General features: G+C 38.0%; 1 protein-coding gene across 1 annotated transcript in view; it reads left to right on the forward strand.

Moving 5' to 3' along the window:
• The window catches only part of LOC129224192 (beta-scruin-like), a 71,268-nt gene extending 48,773 nt beyond the window's left edge, over positions 1–22,495 (forward strand). Inside the window, exons 14-17 of the mRNA XM_054858610.1 lie at positions 6,642–6,825; positions 8,915–9,121; positions 12,248–12,465; positions 22,278–22,495. Of these exons, the coding sequence (XP_054714585.1) occupies positions 6,642–6,825; positions 8,915–9,121; positions 12,248–12,465; positions 22,278–22,495 (827 nt within the window). The remainder of the gene's footprint in view (positions 1–6,641; positions 6,826–8,914; positions 9,122–12,247; positions 12,466–22,277) is intronic.
• Positions 22,496–22,533: the final 38 nt, after the last annotated feature.

Genomic DNA, 22,533 nt, shown 5'->3' on the forward strand with positions numbered 1-22,533 from the left:
CGGCAGCTACTGTGCGATGACATGGTGCATTGTCGTCCATGAAAAGGAACTGCGGACACATAGCGCCTCTAAAAAGACGCACATATGGAGGAAGAATCTCGTTACAATAACGGGTCCCGTTGACTGAACCTGTGTCGAAGATGTGAAGGTCTGTACGACTACCAAGCATGATGCCTCCCCAAACGAAAACACCGCGACCTCCATACCTGTCCCTTTCAATGATGTTCGAGGGATGATTGCGGCTTCCCCGCTCTCTCCAGATGAGTATGCGATGAGAATCGCTACTCAGACTGAATCTGCTCTCATCTGTAAAGAGTACTCGTCCCCATTCATTGTCTCTCCGATTCCGGTGTTCCCGGCACCACAGAGAACGCCTTCTCCGATGGGCAGGCGTTAGAGGTACACACCGTATAGGGCGTCGTGCAAACAGACCGCCACCGTGCAGTCTTCTGGCCACGGTAAAACGCGATATCGGCCGTCCAGTCGCCTGTGTCGTGTGTCTAGCGATTTCTCTCGCTGTTTGCCACCTGTTTCTTCTGGCCACGGTAAAACGCGATATCGGCCGTCCAGTCGCCTGTGTCGTGTGTCTAGCGATTTCTCTCGCTGTTTGCCACCTGTTTCTTCTGGCCGGTAAGACAATATACCAGTCATCTGCGGGTGTGGTTCCTCGTGGACGACCACTACTGAACCCCCGGATAGCTGTTCCTGTAGTTTGAAATTGTGTCCAAAGTCGTGAAACGATGCTGTGAACAATTCCGAACTCTGCAGCCACACTTGTCACACTGCGGCCTTCCTCCAACTTCCCGATGATTCGACCTCGGGTAAAAGCATCCAGATGTCGTCTAACAGATTGATTATTCGCCATTTCTCGCTGATACAGAAACTCGGTGTGATTTTAACTGCTATACGGCGTGCAATCTCTTTGCCAGAAATACTGATCTTACACCTAAAACATGCTTTATACTACTCAGACACTCCCCCATTACGTCTGCCTGCATATCTGCGCATGTGCTACCGTACATCACCTTACTTAATCTCCTGAATGGTCTTTCTGTCCGCTCTGCCTCTTCGTTCAGCTGATATGCTAATTTTTCGACTTCGTCCTAAATTTTTGCACACCAGTGTAGTCTAAGATCCCACTAGGCTTGACCTAACCACATAGAGTTTCCAAAAATTGCTGCCATAGATGAAGAGTAAAAGTTGTAAATAAAACGCAAAAGTAAGAATTTCTACCTCTTTCACTTGAACTTCAAAGTAACAGGGGTTGAAAAGTGCCTAAAAATGAGTAATTTAGGCTCATCGAGTTTCCGAAAACCATTATTATAAATGAAGAGTAAAAGATGGTAATAAAACGCTTAAGTAAGATTGCCTACCTTTCTTGGGTCCCTAATTAGGTTTGTCAGGGGCTAAAAGGTTCCCAAAGAGGGAGATAGTTTCTCCTCACCGAATTTCTGGAAATTGTTGTCAAGAGTAAAAGCTGTAAAACAAACCCGCTAAAATAAGGTTGTCTACCATTTTCCGGTCCCTAAGCAGGGTCACTATTGGTATACCTTTCCTTGCAAAGAAAAATATGTAAAAGGATTAGCTGTAACATTTTACAACTATGCAGTATTATTAATTTTACATTTTATTTAATTTCTTGCAATTTTTCTTTTTCGATCCGTGTTTTGCTATGAAATTTACATTTCTATTAAATATTAAGTTACCTCAGTGAAACACCTAGAAATACATTTTATACACTATTTTGCTGATAGCTTCTGGTAGTTTTTTATCCTCAGAGAAGTGAAATGCATTTTGAAAAGGTTTTTAAAGTGTTAGCAAGTAAGTCTTAATGTTGGCGACAATTTTCTCCCGCCAATTTGAAAGATCCCCTTTTTACTTTCTTCTATATCTAATATATAGAAGAAAGTATTGGATTCGTGCAAATTTTCGAATTTCGAATTTTGACGGATTCGAACGTTTTGAGGTGTGCTGAGTTCATTTCGACTATTTTTGGAAAATGTCTGTCTGTCTGTGTGTGTGTGTGTATGTATGTATGTGTGTATGTATGTATGTGTGTGTGTATGTATGTGTGTCACGTCTGTGTGTGACCAGTTTTTTGTGGCCGCTCTACAGCAAAAACTACCGCATGAAATCGAACGAAATTTGGTACACATATGTGCCCCTATGTGAACTTGTGCCCATTAGTTTTTGGCGCGAATTCCTCCAAGGGGGGTGGAGCAATGGGACGTTTTTTGAGTTACGCGTGCTTGCTATTCCTCAGGAAGTAACTGGCGGAATCAAACAAAATTTGGTCCATATGTTGCCATTAACAGGAGCAGGTGCTGATTCAATTTTGGTGTGAATAACTCAAAGGGGGGTTGAGCTATAGAACGTTTTTTGTCGTCAATTGTGACTGCTGTATCTCAAGAAATAACGAACGGAATCAAACAAAAATTTTTTGACAAGTAGCCCTTAGTGGGTATAAGAGCTGATTTTATTTTGGTGTCAACAGCTAAAAACGGGGTAGCGCAATCGCCGGTTCTTTTTTTCCATTGTGAGTGCCCTATCTCAAGAAGTAATGCTACGTTCTGGTTGAAATTTGGAATATATGTGAATCCATACGTAAACAGGCTTTGGTTCAATTTTGACTCCAATCGCTCCAAGAGGTGTTGATTTTTTTTTTTTTTTTTTTTTTTTTTTTGCGAATAAAAATAGTTTTATTAATGCAACAATAAGAAAGATAAATCGTAATAGATTGTCGTCTGCGTATTTCTCGTGATTTTAATTGTATGGAAATGATCGGAAATATTTCTATTTCTATTTCTATTCAAGAGTCACAACTGACTACAACTGTATTTATGTCGAGGACTGCATACTAGTGCCTTGCCTCCATTATTTTATATACCGATAGATGGCAGCACCATCACCGGATCGAACAGTTAATGAGAATTTAGAACTAGTCCAAGAGCTAATAGCTACCTGGTACTAGCACCCCCAGAGGTATCGTTTCACTTGGAGGACATTGAGACCACGAGCATATTTAACGTCGCCCAGTCCCCTTTAATGACGACGGTGGGTCTTCGACCAGCGGGGATCGAACCCGAGCCCCTCCGGCCCCGAGTCCAATGCCCTACCGATCAGGCTACCACGGCCTCCTTCGGAAATATTATCTCAACTAGGGGGCTATCGCCCCCTGCTCGCTATCGCTCGCCAACCCCCGGAACTGCTTACGCAGTTCCCTGTGGATCGCTTCGCGATCCATGCTCGCTTCGCTCGCTCGCTGTATGCCAATACATTAGCCTAGCTAAAATTTTCCGTAAAAATTAAAGTTGGTAATTGCATTTAGGTCACCATCCATTTAACCAATATGAAAATTACGTTCATAATGTTAATTTGTCTGCTTTAGCCAGATTTTCGACAGTTTAACTTTGCTGTATGTAAGATGACTGCCTTGGCAATGTGCACAACTTTACCATTATAGATACAAAAGTGTCTGTCATTGCTTTGGAGAGATTGCACTTCTACCTGTTGGTCCGCGGAAGGTATTTTATTTCCCTTCTACCACCCATTGGAAAACCAATGAAGGCATTCCCCTATCCGCCACCTGGGGACGCGCCCTCTAGGGGTTACAGGCTCCCCCGAGGGATGTATTTACATTATTTACACTCTTATATATTTACATATTTACACTCTTATATATTCTAATCTGAGAAAACTTCCTCATATACACAATTAAAAATGTCCCGTTTGGGAGCCACAACTGACACTGCTTCAAAAGATCTTGTTCTTGATAATGCCACATAGAGCTGGCCATGACTAAAAACAGGCTCAGAGAGCACCAAACATATTTTCTCAAACGTTTGTCCTTCTTGTTGTTATTCTGAATCCTTGCCACGTCACGAACAAAAAATGGTTTAACTAAAAACGCGAAAACTCGCCAAGGCTACTTTGCTTGCACAATACTAAAACTACTATAACCCTAAACAAATTTGGCGAAACCTTTCAGCTGAGAATAAAAGGAATAAAGTAAATTCTTTCTCGGTTATTCATTTTGAACTGAACTGTCGTACTGAAGCAGAGAATAGACGACGCTCAAAGCGCCTACGCGTTCAAAACAACATTGCCGATGAACATGATTGTGGAGCAATGTGTGAAGAATGCGAATTTTGTGGTGCTCTTTATTGGCAGAAAGAGCGTAATACTGCAAATAAATATACTAAATGTTGCCATGACGGAAAGGTGCGGTTACCGGCATTGTGTGACGCACCTGATCTGTTGAAGGAACTGCTGACTGAAAATTCCCCAGCCGCTAAAAATTATCGGCAGCGAATCAGAGAATACAACTCTGGAAATGGCTCGTCTTAAATTGGATTCAAGAACGGTTTCCTGCCTTCTTTGAGCTTTTCTTTGCTGATTAAGGTTGAAATGGGCCACAGCCCGACTCAAACTCATCTCAAAAAAAAAAAGTTCGTTGAGTATTCTGTGATTCAAGATTTCAAAACAACGTAGAAGTTTGTTTACATGATTTATCGGCGAAGTGTTGCCAACAGAGGTTTAGAAATTCACCCCTTCATTTGCCGGCACGTAAGAGAATTATATATATAGATGATTTAAAATTTTTAACTGTTGCCACTTATGTTTGTTAATAAATAAAATATTTGTAATTAATTCAAGTAAGGCTTTTAAAGTAACTTTCAATTTTCGCTCTTTGTTTTGTTTTTACAATAATTCAGACATTGGGATGGTCGTCAAGTTTTTGCATGTGTAATTTTGTTTTTGTTAGGAACATTGCTTCCTCGTCAAGCATGGGAAGGGATCAGAAAAAGGAAAAATATAGAAGAAAGTTTCGTGATGGCCACAACATACTAGTTTAAACTGAAAACAAGCTTGAATTTTAATTCTATCTTTTATGTACACATACTGTCTTTGAATAATTCGTAATTCCATGTTGAAATTCTAAAATTTCCGAGATTGTTAAATTTGATTTCTATTAATTTGTGATGACATCCGTTTAGTAATGTTTTGACGTTAATTAGACAGTTTGAAGCACCAAATTCGTTTTGAGAAGACAATTTATTGCTATCATATTGATTTAAGAAAGTAAAGTGGGAAAATAACTCAGTGTTTAGTTTACTACTGTGGCGAATTTCTAACTTGGCTACTATCTAGTAGTTACGGCGGACAACTTCCGTAGAGAGCAAATTTTTGAAATTCTAAATCCCGTCAGCATTCATTAGAAACGTAGCATCCCATAATTTCTTTCACTATTGCAAGAAATGTAGTATGGGCAGTATGTTTCAGCATAATATAGACAGAAATTTGTTTCAACTTGCTTGCGGCGAATACTTTTAGTTAACACATAACATTACACTTAAAATGATCAGTTCCAAATTAAATAAAAGTTACTCAAAACTGTTATCTAAAACTAATTACTAATGTTAAAATAATTCATGACTAAAAGAAAAGCAGTTCAATCTCTGCACCGGGGGGGGGGGAGAAAAAATAAGCCGCCATCTATCAAGCATACCGCCAAAGTTTTCGCCAAGCTCCCACACCATACATGTGTGAAAAATTTTTCTTCATGAGCAAGCCTGGGAAAGCTCGGTTTACTCTCATTATTAGTCTGTGGTTTGCACAGGAAAACATAGAAGAGAGCTTTTTTTTTCTTTTTCTTTGTGTGTGTGTGTACTATTTAATTAAATAAAGCGCGCGGTTTTTTAGTAATCTTTGTTTTTGTTAGTTCATATTTTGGAAATTCTTCAAATTTTTATTTGCTTCAATTCGTGCTTTCGTTTCTAAATGAATACTCGTTCTTTCTTTATACTTATTGCTATTTTACTTTTATGAGTAAGGAAGATCCTCAATTTTTAATCACGTCAAAGCGGTGTGTTTTGAGTTCTTTCAGTTAAAACAGAAAACGAAAGAAAGTAGCGATTGTTTCTCACAATTATTACTGACCCAGGCAACGCCGGGTATTTTTGCTAGTTAGCAAATAAAATACTTGACATTGAATTTAAATAATATAAGGCTTTCAATTTCCCCCTCTTGATTCTACACAGTTGCCACTCGGTCGGGGTTTTTTAAAATTTTTAATTTTATCGTTGATTTTACATACTGTTTTTGAGCAATCACGATTGCTTATTGTTCTCACTTGACTGTTTTGAATTCCTATCATTTTATTTTCCCACCAGCACCCGCTGCCAGCACCACCGTCGCGTCGACCGGCCTCACGATGCTATTCCTCTTGCGAAAACCGTCTCCAGGTTGCGTCCATATCCTACACACACACGCCTACACACACATACACACTCATGCCTGCGCACAGACACAAACACACACACACACATACACATACACACACTCATGCCTGCACACAGACACAAACACATATGCCTACATACACACACACATACACATACACACACTCATGCCTGCACACAGAGCACTGCATACACAACACGCACACACATACATACATACACACACACGCGCACCCACACACATGCGCCTACACAAACACACACGCGCATTCATACACACACACGCTCGTGATTGCAAAAAACATAATTTGAATTCAAGATGCCAAAAATTCAAATTAATATATATATATTTTTTTGCTAATAAGTAAATTGTGTTGTCTTTTCATCTGTGGTTTCCAGGTGGCTGCGACCCTGATCAAAGGAATGGCGGAGAAATGGTCTCCACCAACACGGTGTACTGCCTGAACATTCACTCCAGCGAATGGGTACAGAAAGCCGACATGCACTGCTGCAGATCACATCACAGCCTCGTCGCCGCATACAACCGGCTGTTTGCAATCGGCGGGAGAGACCACAACGGAAGGTGAGGCCGGCCTAAATGCATGCTTTTGTAAGCAAACTTGCGGAAATTTTTCGTTTCCTAAACAATATAACATGTCGTCAAGTTTTGCCTGAGGGCAGTAGGACGTAAATATCAAAAGTATCTTTTGAACCCCTTTTGATTTTACGTTTCTCAAGGGACTGGTTTAAAAACGTAAAATACGGGGGAAAAGTAAAATACGGGAAATACATAGCAGCAAAACTGATGGAGGGACCCGATGAAAAATGTTAAATGCGGGAAAAACGTAGGTTTTGGGGGCGTAAAATTGGGGTTTCATTGTATTATCACACAACAAGTCACATCACACTCCAAGTCCCTTGCACTTAGTACTATTTGAGGTTTCACCGGTTGGATGGGGCAATGAAGACAGTTCTGTTCTTGATCTGAACCAAAAGCCGAGCAATCCCTGGTCCAACACCCCAGAAGTGTGATTATGTCACTATTAACGAGCACGGAGGATCTTCGACCAGCTGGCATCGAACCCGGAACTCTTCATTTACGAGTCCGAAGCCTTACCGATCAGGCCATCACGACCACATTCACCCTAGTACAGAATTACCGCGTTTACACCAGACTTTTGTATTTCGCCTTTCCCCGCTTCAGCTCTGAAAAAAACCAGTTGGAAAATTCACCGTTTACATGCGAAACGAGTCTGTACCCTGTACCCATGTGGTTTTACCCAGCATTCTTAGCGGCTCTACCCAGCTAGTAAACAAACTCGTTTCGCGAAGTGTATTCTGAGTAAAAACCCAGCATTTGCTTCAGTCGAAAGCAGAAGGGAAAAACATTCCGCAATTACCCGGGAAATAACCAGAATGCGGTTTAAAGCTGGATTCTTTTGGAGGTAGAAAGGGTCCATGTGAACCGGGCTAATGTTTAAGTGTGATCACAAATAGCTGAATGTGAACGTGGGTACAAATGGAAGCACATAAAACTGGACCACAAATGGCGGACGACGCGATTGACTTTTTCTACCTGAGTGTCTTATTGCATTTCAAGCATGAGTAGCTTGAGGCTGATAATGGCTGGAAGGTGAAACGAGAAGACGCTGAAAAAGAAAAGAATCAATAACGGGTACCAAACAGATCGAAATCGCTTAAGGCTACGTCTGAGCTCTGAGGTGGATAAGGCCCCGGGTGGATGATATTGTACAGCGGTCATGGACAGATACGACGACGTTCATCACGTAGTCCTACTGTGGATGAGACAGCAACCGAAAGATTTTTATGAAGCTGGAATTGGAGCTCTTATAAAATAGATGCATCAACGTTGCTGGAAATTAAGCCGAAAAATAAAAATTGTTTCTAAGATACTGTCGTGGTATCTTTTTTTTTTTTTTTTTTTTTACCAGTTAAGTAAGTCACAAAATTACTTACTTAACTACTTTCCCTTGTAATACTTGCAACAATGCAATTTTTTTTTCTAATGGGGGCAGCGTTCTAAGGCTATTTAGCCTTTAGCAGACCTAGTGCAATTCCCCGATACGGCATCCAGTCTTTCATGTGCCAAAATTAAGGCGCGGATGTCAATGACACGGATAATTTGGACGCTCAGTTTCCACCAGATGGAGGCACCTGGACTCTCGATGCGAAATTGCACTAGAAATTTGATTTTGCCTAGGGAATTCTAAGCCAAACGAATACCCAAGGGATCTTTTACATGCCGCATAATCATACGACATGGGCGCTGATGATTTTCTGCATCTCGAAAATCCATCGACTGGCCACCCCAGATCAGAACCTGAGTACACAGGCGTAGAAGGCCGGCGCCAAACCATCACGTCACCAGCCGGCCATATTGTGCAATATGAAATCAAAGTGATTTTTTCAAAATTTCTGCTACAGATTTAGTGGCTCCTAAATTTTTGAACCTTGGGCCCGTGCCTTAATCCGGCCATGGATCCAGTTCGTTATTTTAATCATTTCCTTTGTTCTAATCTTACAGGTTGGTTGCGTCCATCGAATCGTACGACATCGAGGGCTCCTAAATTTTTGAATCTTGGGCCCGTGCCTCAATCCGGCCATGGATCCAGTTCGTTATTTTAATCATTTCCTTTGTTCTAATCTTACAGGTTGGTTGCGTCCATCGAATCGTACGACATCGAGAAAGACAAGTGGTCCATGATGAGGCCAATGAGTAGTCCCCGCATGGGCATGGCCTGCGTAGTGTATGAAGATCATATCTGGTGTTTGGGGGGGATAGGAATCAGCGAGGATTCGGACACCGTGTCTTACCCGGTACTGTCGAGTGTGGTGTCTTACGACCTTATCAACGACAGGTGAGAGCTCGCTGACAAGTCTCAGTTTGAACTTCCTTCTTTCTTGAATATTTACACAAGGCATTGCAGCCAACATTGAAAGCTGAAAAATAGGGAGACTTACGCATCTCTTTGTATGAATAAATTTAACGACAAACATTTGAGAGTATAAGGGATTTATAAAATGTAAGTAGTGATTTCTTAAATGGACCCTATTCACCTGACGTCACTGCGGGTATTAAACGTATTGTACTAGACGTAAACTTGATTCTCCAGTGTCTATTAACACAAGCATTTTTGAGACTTATAAACTCTTCTTTCCATTAAAAAAAAAGTTTTTAACTCAGAAATGTAAAAGAATGATGAACGATTCATTTGGTACGAAATATTCTCTCCTGATTTTAAGCCTCTTGATTTCTCATCAGAAACATGGTATAAAAACTCATTCGCTTTTTATTTATCCCTTTTTTCAGCATTTTTCATGCAGTCATAAATCTGTATAAACCCTACGCATGTTGATAATGTATTAAAGTCCAGTGATTATTAAATAAAACGAATTTCTATGGCACTTAACACTTGAACCTTTCCCCTCTAAAGTCTGTTCACATATCGGCCGTCCGTTCCGTCCATCACGGTTTTTTGAACCTTTCCCCTCTAAAGGCCTGTTCACATATCGACCGTCCGTTCCGTCCATCACGGTTTTTTCCTCCCGAAACAAGTTTTCTTTGCTGGTTGCCATGACAGCAAGCCATCTTGGACGGGACCGGTTTCAATCAGAAGAACCTTGATATCTGACGGTCGTCAAAAGTAGAACAGCATTTCATTAGTTTCCGCTAAGCAGCGTGCTCTTCTCTCTGGCTGGTGAATTCAGTCACGTGATTGATGTACGGCGACCGTATGTGAATGCTACTCTGCTTTCGTCGGCAGTCCGTCACATAGACTAATAAGAGTAGACCGAGCTATGGCAACCCTTTTGCTGCTCATAAACCAAACCATGTGACTGGTGGATATCCTAGCAACAGCGGGCGTTGAGCGTAGCAGACGATCAACGCTCGCGAGAAATAAAATAAATAGAATTGATGGAACACGGAAGAATGATCTTTTATGGAGTCCGATTTGTAAATTTGTTATTCTAAGATGTAAATATTTTGTTAATATAGTGAGTTTTTCGTTTAGATAGTACTGTGCACTTTCTTTAGTCAATTTCAATAACTCTTTTAGCAATTAAAAATGCAAGAGCCGAAAAAGAATCGGCAAACGGTAAGATTTTTACCTACAATTTCAATTTAAGATACCGATTAGTACATATTTGCGTTAACGCAAAACGTTTACGCCATTCCGTTCACGCCAACACTGACTTAGCACTTCCAAAAGAAATAAAAGTTACTGAAAACTGTGATCAAAAACAAATTACTAATGTCAAAATAATGCAAAACTAAAAGAAAAACAGTTCAATCTCTGCACCTGGGGGGGGGGGGGACTTATAATGAAAACACATTACGTATTAAAATTTCGTGTCGAGTTCCAAACCAGAGATAATGTTGCCATCTAGCAACCATGCTGCCAAAGTTTTCGCCAAGCCTTCCACCAGTCACATGATGTATCCATGAACCAATTTTTTCATCAGCAAGTCTGAGAAAGTTCGGTCTACTCTTATTATTAGTCTATGGTCCGTCACGTCAAAAAACGAGATGGACGGGTCGGACGGCCGATAAGTGAACTGCCCTTAACTAGGCCGCGCTCGCCCATCACCTGAAAACTACGTCACAGCAAGAGGCTGACGGAGAGGGAATTGCACGATGAAAATCACCTGAATTTGTTAAGAATCAGCAAAGAATGTTGATAGATTTTCTACTTTGAAGGCATATTATGCCACGCCGTGTTATTTGGCTACGTATCCCTGTTATTTAAAATTTCCGAAATTCTGCATACATTTTCAGAAAACTTGCTAAATTTAGCCAAGTGAAAAAGTTTCAGAAGCTTTTAGATGGATGTCCTCTCACATTCCGACCGTGAGATCGCGTAAATTCAATTTCTCACAAAGTCCTTACATTTGACTTTTTCTTAAAAAGATTTAAGATCCAAATTCTCTATCACGAGGATAAATAATTTTTGCGTCAAAAATTGTTCCGATACGCTCTTTCGATTGCTATATATTACGGGTTTTCTTACAACACTACTCGTGTGGTTTTCTGATGGTTAGGAGCAGGAAACCTCGGAAGTCATAATACATTGGCGTTTACAGATATTCAATTTTCATATGCTTCTGCTCAGGGGCGTACATAGAAATTTTGGGTCCGTGACAGATGTCTACCCCCTACGTCCCTACATTTATTTCGCCCCTCATTTCGGAAATCTTGGACCCTTATCAGGTTTGGGATAACAGATGTCCCTTCCCCCCTTTTTCAACTTCGTTAATCGTATACGTAAGGAATTTTCTCACGAAAGGAGTTGCTGAGCTGAAGAGCTTAATTTTAGTAGAAATACTCTGCCAATGCTCGAGTAAACCGCGAGTTTCAACAATGAAACTTGCGCCACTGCATGATAATTTGATAATATGTTTTGGTAATGTTTAAAATGCAGGGAAAGGCTTTATTGTGACAAGGCTGAACATCGATCCGGCAACTTAACTGTTTTACTGGTAAAACTGTGTCATTTCAAGGGAGTGAAGAAACGGAAGAATGGTCAACAATGAAACACTACCGACTGGAGTTTAGGGTTAATCCACTGGAGTTAGGATTACCATTTCAACTATCAAAATATCATCAAACAGGCAATGGCTTCGTTCGAATGTAGAAGAAATTTCCAACCGTCATACCTTTGGCGGGCGATTTTCCAGTTTTTTTAAATATTGTTCGCAACAACTGTGCACCGGGGTTCAAAGCGAGTGAAGCTCCGATAGATTTTGTATTGTACCAACCAAGTATCTACGTCAAATCAGGACTGTTTGTGAGCGAGTTTGACAGGGGTGCCCCCCCCCCCGAAGGGCAAGGGCGCATCTCCCTAAACATCGCGAAGCCCCCCCCCCCCCTCCCAAAGAAAAATACCTTTTAAAATATCCCGCTCCCCCAAAGCTGGGCACCCCTGAGTTTGATCACATATTTATGTACAGATCAGTCTTTTAACGTGTTATTTCGCTTTCTGTAGCTGGATATCGCGCCCACCTCTACGATGTCCCCGTGCTTTCGCGTCATGTGTGGTTGTTGACAACTGTCTTTGGCTTTGCGGAGGAGCGTCAAGGGATCGCATCAGCAACTGTTTGATCAGCATGGGTTCAATCGACAAATATTATCCGAATGAAGCGGAATGGATCAGGAAAACGCTCATCAATAATCCCAGACATTGCGCAGCCGTTGTTGCAGTTGGTAAGTGAAATTTTCTTGGAGGAACCATAGTAGACGAAAACCTGGTACTACAGCGGTTCATAACACTTGCTTTTATGCGGCTTATGCACTCTTCTATTTAACAAGAAGTTCCGTCTAGAACTAGACGAGCCTACTTTCCCGTATACCCATACTACTTTCTAGTACCTGATCAATATTCTCAAAAATAGCTAAAATCGCAAATTTTTTCAAACATATGTTTTTTAATATTTTAAGCTGATTTCTAAGAATAAAATATTACTTACTTTTCTTCAAAAAAACGAACAAATAAAATAGCAGCACCTTTTAAACAAAGCAGCTAATACACTTCTTTCCATTAAAAAATTGTTTTAACAGCTTTCAAAACGAAAAAATAATAATAAGTTCATTAAAATAAATACATCATATAAAAAAAATCGTTTCTTTTTCCCCTGTTGCCGAAAATAATTTTTTAAACGAATTAATGCACTTACCAAAATAAAAAAAAACAATAAGTTATCAACTTAAAGAAATAATTTTCATTGTCAAAAAAAAAAAAAAAAAAATCGTCTGCGCATATTTTTCGAGTTTATTCACCGAAAACTAAATACCTAAATTAAAACTTTAGCGTGAAAATAAAAACAAATCATATCAACAATAATTATTTCACAGTTAAAACCACAGCAGCGGAGTCGGAGTCGGAGTCAATCTCATTTTGGGATAAAAGAGTCGGAGTCGAATATCCAAGAATCGGAGTCAGTCATTTGTCCTCCGTGTATAAATGTTTGCCAAAGCTACGAAGTCAGAGTCGAAGTCGGGGAGTCGGAGTCCGATTAATTGTCGGGAACAGGAGTCAGAGTCGGTGTCACGTCCCCCTAAATTCTCGGAGTCGGAGTCGGGAGTAGTTCGTCAAGAGCTATTTCCAACAAAGTTTGTTTGAAGTAAATCCGCCTTCAAGTACGGAATCTACATTGACTTTCAGTTTCCCCGTAGGCGCTAATGTTAAGGGATTTGAACTGTTCAAAATTGAACTTAAAATTGTTCAAATCAAAAAGATATCTTATATACAAGTTTTTTATCAAAAGCTTTTTCCTACAAAGTTTGTTTGAAGCAAATTCGCCTCACAGTTCGGAATTGCTTTGAATTTCCCCGTAGGCGCTAATGTTAAGTTTTTTTGAACTGTTCAAAATTGAACAAAAAATAGCTCAAATCAAAAAGTGAAATATGGGAATGAGGTGTCCTTGCCGAGATCTTTCGAACAAAAAAAAGTTTGTTCGAATCGGACTATTCATTCAAAAGTTATTAGGGGGGGACAGACAGACAGACCGACAGACAGACCGACAGACAGACAGACAGACAGACCGACAGACAGACAGACAGACCGACAGACATTTTTCCCCATCTCAATACCCTACTTTCCAATTTTTAATTTTTCAATATTTATTTAATTATTTTATTTATTTTTGACTTTTTTTTGTTTTTCACGATATTTTTAAGATGCATTAAGCCTTCTTTCATGCTTTTTTCTTCTTTTTCTGACTTTTACTGGGAAAGTAGGCTAAAAATGACAGCTTTTGGAAGTTTTTAACTAAGAAACGTTGTAAAAGAATGATGAACGATTTATTTATACGAAGTATACTCTCTTTATAATAGTACTAGCATTCCCGTATTCGGCATTGCTCGGGTAATGGAATTAGCAGGGGTTAACAGTGCTTGGTGCACCTAGTTTCGAAAATCCCCTATAATAATTACTTATTACCTATAACTTTTTCTAATTTGGGAAGGATCCCGGGGTCCCTGGACTCCTTACATATATGCCCTTGTCCTTAACCGATCTGTAACTGTTATTAACTGTCCTTTTAAAGTATTGATTATCTTTGCAAACACAGGCCATCCACATTTCATTGATATACCTATGTTTAAGCAAGAACTTCTTTGTATACAACATGTTTAGTTTTTTTTTTTTTTTTTTTCTGTTGCTAAAATTATTAAGCTGCTTGATGAACTGACTTTGGAGCAAGCTACATAACATTGGCCGAGTGAAAAAAAGTCTTCTCTTAAATCGATCCCTGCTACTTTTAATGTCTGTCATTGTGACTTATTAATGGTTATTGCAAAGCAAACTTTAACAGGAAACTGCACTCTTCTAAATTCAAAAGGATAGTCCGCCTGTGATAATGTTCTTAAAAACTTCGTTTCTAGTTTTGAAAAAATGAAAGCAATAGACAGAAACATTATGATTTGACTTGAGAAAAGCCTCGAAGAATCACGTGAGAAACAAAAACAATATCAAATTTATAGTTCGCTATCGACCAAAAGTTGAGATAAAGTATTGAATAATGATTTGAATGGAGGAAAGCCTTCGAAAATAAGGGATTTGAATTTCAACGACAGGTTTTAATTTCTCAGGAATTAATGGGTTTTAATTAATTTCTCCCGAACTAATTGAGATTTCGAAAAATCCTTTCTTAGTGGTTACTTTCGTAATCATGCGGATATGCCTGCCAAATTTCAAGTCTGAAGCTACAGTGGTTTTGGCTGTGCGTTGATATATATATATATATATATATATATATATATATATATATATATATATATATATGTTATCTCAGGACATTGATTTTTATATATTAAGATTTTCATGGTTTTAAGCCTCTTTGGTTGCGTTCGATGAGCGACCGGTAGCTCACCGGTTAAAATAATGACGTCACGTGATCAATCAACCGCGTCGAAAGTAAGCTTTGGTTCCTCATCAGAGAATCACGGTGAAAACTCAAATTCTCTTTTTACTTTTCCCTTTTCTCAGCATTTTTCATGCAGTCATAAGTCTGTATAAGCCCAAAGCATGTTCATGAGGCGTATGAAGTCCAATTATCTTTACAATTTTAAGAACATTTTACCAAGCAAATTATAATAACATGGACGAGCAAATTAATATAACGTGTACGAGCAAATTACCACAACATGGGCGAGCAAACTAACATAGCATATGGAGAGAAATTCATCTTCCATTATTTGTAAATACACAGGCGAACCAAACGATCTTTTAATTTTCTACTACGGGCAAAGCCGTGCAGGTACCGCTAGTACTTAAATAAAACGACTTTATTTTAGCACTACCAACACTGCGTAGTTGGTCAATATACGCGCAACCAACAGCTGAAGGGACCGTTGCCAAACGTGACTAGGGTCCATTTTGAGTTAATGACAGAGTTTGGGGAGAGTTGAGGAAAATCGTACAGCTCCAGATGTATTTAGGCAGGTGCCCCAAACAGGATGAAAAATACTAAAATTGCATGGATGTGTAAACTAACCACAACACTGTTAGTATATTGTACTACACCTGAAAGATCTACCATGTATTTTTATCAGTTGGCATCCTAAAAGGGAGACTTACTTTAGGCTTTGTTGTATATTTTAAGAAAGAGAGGTCGCAGATTCCTTTCCATTATCTTTTTCGCTGGGGTCAATTTTGGACTTTATTATGGAAAGGATGGCTTTAGTGCTTTTCTGTTATTCTAGAGACAAAGATTAATGCTATCTTTGTCCACGCGAAAGATGGTGGGTTAGGGGCCCTCACCCAAAAAGTTTTCGAAATAAAAGTTTTAAAAACGCAGTTTTAGGCTATTTATGGAGACTGTAGATGAGAGGGTAGCTACCGACAGATCTCCAGCGGACAGTGGCAGATTATCTAAAATAAAGGGAATGGCATAAACAAACAGCCATTACCCTCGATTTTAAAAGCCTTGATTGATTAGGAAATTTACAATGAATTATGAGGACTTTTAGAGTAGACATGATGAGGAAATTCGAAAAAAAAAGAAAACATTTTGTTAAATTCTGTAAGTAGTTATTATTTTTGTGATTAATTTGTCGTAATCTAGCTAAATTGGGCGTTTATTAAATTATCTTTCATCTAAAATTATTGTAGTAACGTAACTGTAAATAGTTTCTTTTAGTGAACTTACAGCTCCCGTACATTCGGCTGAAGTATACGGTCCCCTCATTTCTGAATGATAAAATTTGGATGGAAAGAAATAAGAAAGTGGTAGAACGGAGTAGGATTTTCTGGAATATCTGAGAAGCTCTCTTTCCATGTCTATAAATAGCCGATTTTTCTTTATTTTTTTTGTTAGATACCAGAGTGACAAAACCCTGCAATTTGGAAATAACTAAAAATAGGTTTTATGGGTAAATGTTTGAAATTTCCCCGGAAAAAGTATTTTTTGCCACTTAAGTTTAATTAATCATTATTTCAAAACCACATATTGAGTGTAGATTAACTTTTCGAGGTTTATATCTGTCAGGGACTGATTACCGCACAGGCCTAGGGCCCCAAATTACTTAAAAGAATTATGCATAGCCATTACAACTAAACAAAAAATACACATATTTTTAAAATAATAGCGTTCAGGGGAGCTCCAAATTATTGTGGGCCTTGATCACAGTAAATTGTTCAATTAGCATGTTTGCAAAGTTTCAAATCTTTGAAGTTAAAACCTTTTTCGCTAGAGCTGTTGGCGTAAATAAAAACTTGAAAATGTGTGGTTACGAGAAAATCAAGAAAGAAAATAAATTTCAGTTGTAAGCAGTACATCTGAGTTTAGTAAATTTCTTCTAGTTTTCTAAACAATTTCGGATTTAGAAAGAACACTAGAGCTCTCTAAATTTCTCAAAATCGATTTTTTTTTTCAAAAATTAGGGTGTTCGCCTATACTTGAATGGATGATACATTTTTGGATAAGTTCAGGGTCTATTTTATACCAATATATCCATCTTGGATGGCGAATTTCAACTTGATTGATGTAAAATGTCTGCTGTAAGTTACCCATTAAACCGTCTTTTGACTGGTCCTTTTCAAGTTTCAACAATTTTGGATTCTTTTACTACAGGCATGATTTCAGAAATTTCATCCATCTAGCTCAGTGGTGCTCAACCTTTTTTTTTTTCTCGTGGGCCGCACCTCATATTAAGATTATCTCGCGAGCCAGAACAAATATAAAACTTACGGGCCATAGGTTGGGCACAACTAAAGATGAAAACAATCGGAAAAAAACCGGAAAATTTCCGAAAAAAAAACGTTTTTTTTTTTTTTCTGAAAAGGTTTATTTCCACTTCGGAAAAATTGAAAAAATGAATGAGTTTTAATTGAAATTTTCAGCAAAAAGTGATTAGAAATTTCTTATACTTAAATTCTGATGCAATCCTCCACCCTTATACAGGGTTGCCAGACGTCCCGGATTTCAAGGGACAGTCCCGTATTTTGAAAAATTGTCCCGCGTCCCGGAGAACTTCCATACGGGACGGCTGAAGTCCCGTATTCTACCTGATAACAATAATTTACAGAACGAGACTTTATTTTAAGGGGAAAAAAATAAAACAACACGTGTGAAATAATGAGCTATAAGAAAATCATGTAGTAGCAAACGCAAAAATTATTTTCCTTCCGATTTGGTTTGTATGTTTTTGTTTTGGTGGCAGACCATGAGGAACCGAATGGTTGCTTCCAGGGGAGGGTACAGAAATAATTTTTGGAGGGAGCCCGGAAATTGCATAGTCCCCTCCCCCCATACAACGTTTCAAAACAAAGTTTTCATGACTTTATTTCTAAATATTTTTTAGGATCCCTTGAGTCCAAGTAATCTTTTTTAGTACATAAACATTATGCACTTATATACTTTGAATGTGGAATAAAAATATGAATTTATATTTTAACTATAAAATATTAAGTAATTAAAAAAATCATAGCTTCATAATGTATAAATTTTATTTAACAACTAGGGGGCTATCGCCCCCTGCTCGCTATCGCTCGCCAACCCCCGGAACTGCTTACGCAGTTCCCTGTGGATCGCTTCGCGATCCATGCTCGCTTCGCTCGCTCGCTGTATGCCAATACATTAGCCTAGCTAAAATTTTCCGTAAAAATTAAAGTTGGTAATTGCATTTAGGTCACCATCCATTTAACCAATATGAAAATTACGTTCATAATGTTAATTTGTCTGCTTTAGCCAGATTTTCGACAGTTTAACTTTGCTGTATGTAAGATGACTGCCTTGGCAATGTGCACAACTTTACCATTATAGATACAAAAGTGTCTGTCATTGCTTTGGAGAGATTGCACTTCTACCTGTTGGTCCGCGGAAGGTATTTTATTTCCCTTCTACCACCCATTGGAAAACCAATGAAGGCATTCCCCTATCCGCCACCTGGGGACGCGCCCTCTAGGGGTTACAGGCTCCCCCGAGGGATGTATTTACATTATTTACACTCTTATATATTTACATATTTACACTCTTATATATTTACATATTTACACTCTTATATATTCTAATCTGAGAAAACTTCCTCATATACACAATTAAAAATGTCCCGTTTGGGAGCCACAACTGACACTGCTTCAAAAGATCTTGTTCTTGATAATGCCACATAGAGCTGGCCATGACTAAAAACAGGCTCAGAGAGCACCAAACATATTTTCTCAAACGTTTGTCCTTCTTGTTGTTATTCTGAATCCTTGCCACGTCACGAACAAAAAATGGTTTAACTAAAAACGCGAAAACTCGCCAAGGCTACTTTGCTTGCACAATACTAAAACTACTATAACCCTAAACAAATTTGGCGAAACCTTTCAGCTGAGAATGAAAGGAATAAAGTAAATTCTTTCTCGGTTATTCATTTTGAACTGAACTGTCGTACTGAAGCAGAGAATAGACGACGCTCAAAGCGCCTACGCGTTCAAAACAACATTGCCGATGAACATGATTGTGGAGCAATGTGTGAAGAATGCGAATTTTGTGGTGCTCTTTATTGGCAGAAAGAGCGTAATACTGCAAATAAATATACTAAATGTTGCCATGACGGAAAGGTGCGGTTACCGGCATTGTGTGACGCACCTGATCTGTTGAAGGAACTGCTGACTGAAAATTCCCCAGCCGCTAAAAATTATCGGCAGCGAATCAGAGAATACAACTCTGGAAATGGCTCGTCTTAAATTGGATTCAAGAACGGTTTCCTGCCTTCTTTGAGCTTTTCTTTGCTGATTAAGGTTGAAATGGGCCACAGCCCGACTCAAACTCATCTCAAAAAAAAAAAAAAAAAGTTCGTTGAGTATTCTGTGATTCAAGATTTCAAAACAACGTAGAAGTTTGTTTACATGATTTATCGGCGAAGTGTTGCCAACAGAGGTTTAGAAATTCACCCCTTCATTTGCCGGCACGTAAGAGAATTATATATATAGATTCGGAAACTATTTCTTTTGCGAATTTCAAAGCAGCTGCTGATTTATTCTTAAAGCTATGATACAGTTGAGGTAACGTTTTGATACTACATGACACTTGCATTACTAATATGGTTTCCTTTCATTTTGTATTTTTCATAAGCTGAAAAAGAAATTTATTATTTCACAAATTGCTTCCTGGATCGAAGTGACTCTTCTAGGTTGTTTACTTTTTTTTTTTTAAATGTTAATAATTATTGATTAAATCAAAGAAGAATTAATGGACGAATCGCGATATTACATTCCCTTAAGTTTGAAACCAATGAGTTAAATGCGTTCTGCTGCTCTGGCCTCTGAGTCCAATATTACTTCTTTAGCAAACAGAAATGTTTTTATTCATATGAACTTTGTGTTCTTTTTACAAAACTAAATAAAAAAAAATATTTATGTTATAGAGAAGTCAACTAAAAATAATGAAATTAGTTGATCCCTTTGGGAGGGGCATGCCCCCCCCCCCTCCCTAAAATCCGCTACTGGTTGCTTCTTTGCTCATTGATTAATGTTGGAAATAAATCTCTGCGCATGCGTCGTCAATCGCAATGAAAACGATTTTTATACTTTAAAAGGCACATTTTGTGAGGTTTAATGCTTTGTTGCGAATGAATTTTTCAGATTTATCATGAATAGACGTCTCAAAAATCCCCCCCCCCCTTTTCACTCATAGAAAGCCTGTCCCGTATTTACTGTTCCTAATTCTGGCAACCCAGCCCTTATATGTTAAAATACTGTTCAACTTTGATAATGCAAGTTGTATGATAATATAACACGCAAAAAACGTTAAATTCTTTTCGCAAAAAAAATTAAACCCAACCCTGATTGTGTGAACCAAAGGTACAGGGTGCGGCAAAAAAAAAAAAAAAAAAAAAAAAAAAAAAAAAAAAAAAAAAAAAAACAGGCAAGCAATTTTCCGTATAATTTTATTAAAATTATATAAATTAACAAAACACAAATAATAATATGAAAAGACTTTTAGCAATGAATAAATTAATTGGTTTCAAACTGCCCGCCTTTTGAAGTAAAACAAAGGTGCAAGTGATTGAAAATTTTCATTCAAGGGCCGCAAGTCCTTTAATCAATCCTATTCCCTATAAAGCAATTGCTTTAGAGAGTCTAAACTTATGTGTAGTTTAGGGTAAACCTTTGAGTCTATACAGTGTAACAGATGTGATTGAGGTCTAGCGAGTAAAGAGTCCACTCTAAAGATAATATCAAGTCGAAAACAATGCGCCTTGCACCACTCGTCTTTTCGGCCGTGTGTGAATAAATTGAAACTCCAGTTTAAGTTCTGGTTAAACTTTAGAAATCATTCCGCAGTTTTGGTTTGGGGTTTCTGTTGGAAAGGAAAAGAAAAACCAATTTAGGACTTAGACTGGATTAGAAAAAAATCAAAATCAATAGCTTTCATTTTCAGACACTAAAGTTACATTGTAAGGAAGGGAAATAATACTTATTTTTCTTTCAAACAATATCGATCATGTTTGAAAATCAAAAATTACAATAATTATTTCAAGTCAAAAGCAATCTAAAATAGAAAATGTAATTGTTATGACCAGACACATATTATATTTTATGATGACACATATTATATTTATATCTTATTTGAATGAAGACTTGACTTATTTTTGGTGTTTGACCAAGAAAGCTCTCAGTATATAACAAAAAGGTTTTTTTTTTCTTTGTTTCTTTTTCTAATGAAACTTTTTTACGCGCAATCCTGTCAAACAGAAAAAGAAGATGTGTAAATTGCATATATTTTTTAATGCTTAACCCTTTATATGTTCCCAGAAACACAGAGCTATTAAGAAACCCAAATTAAAAAATCAATTTTAAGAATTTAAAACCCCTCATTAAAAAATCAATTTTTCCCCGAAAAACCCCGGTAAAAAACTGTTTTTTTTCCACCACTTCAAAATTTCCGGAAATTTTACATTTCTAGGCACAACTGATCTGTTCATTGAAATTCCTTTTTTTTGGCAAGAGAAAAATATTTGTATCTAATGATTATTTCATGTCATGACACATGCCTTCTAGAGTGCAAACGCTTTTTTTTATTGCCAATGCAACAGAGACATAGCGAGCCAGTTTTGCTGTGTACGAGCAACTTCCACATCCTATACTTATAGTTAGGACAAGTTTTTTAATCAAATACTTTCCTGTAGATACGAGCATCAGCATCGAAACTATATAACGCTAGAAGAAAACTGTGGACTACTTTAAATTTTTTTTTCAATCTAAACTTCTTTTATTAAATTATTTGCATATCCTATCTTAAAAAAGACCTGTGGGAACTTTACAGTCAAAGTTCATTACAAAAATAAAACATGCTGGGTATGCAAGAATTTTTAAATAATAACACAAGTGAAGTAAGCGATTGTGTCCAAGAATTATGCTAAAAAATTAAAACTAAAAAGCAAAGTTCCCATATATTTAATAAGGAAATCAACCAAGCTTTCTAAAATTCCACTAGTTTTAAACCCCCACCCCTAAAATCACTAAATGAAGTGAATTACATTAATTATCAAATATTTCACTATGTATATTTCTAACTTTTTCTTTCCAGAGAGCTGCATCTACATATTTGGTGGAGTGAGCAGCCAAGAATGGAGCGCTGTATCCAAAAATGAAATGATAGTAATCAATGACATTAGCCTACACAGTACAATAGAACTACCGATACCTCTAACAGGATTGAGTGCAGTGGCAATACCTCCAGCATCACCATCTCTTCGTTCAGTGAGTTTAGCTATGCTTTTACACAACAAGTTGACATTTCACTGACAAGAATTTGACACCTTTACATTTCATAAAAATGGCCA

The sequence above is a fragment of the Uloborus diversus genome, chromosome 6 (assembly GCF_026930045.1).
Source record: "Uloborus diversus isolate 005 chromosome 6, Udiv.v.3.1, whole genome shotgun sequence".
In the NCBI taxonomy this organism is placed as follows: domain Eukaryota; kingdom Metazoa; phylum Arthropoda; class Arachnida; order Araneae; family Uloboridae; genus Uloborus; species Uloborus diversus.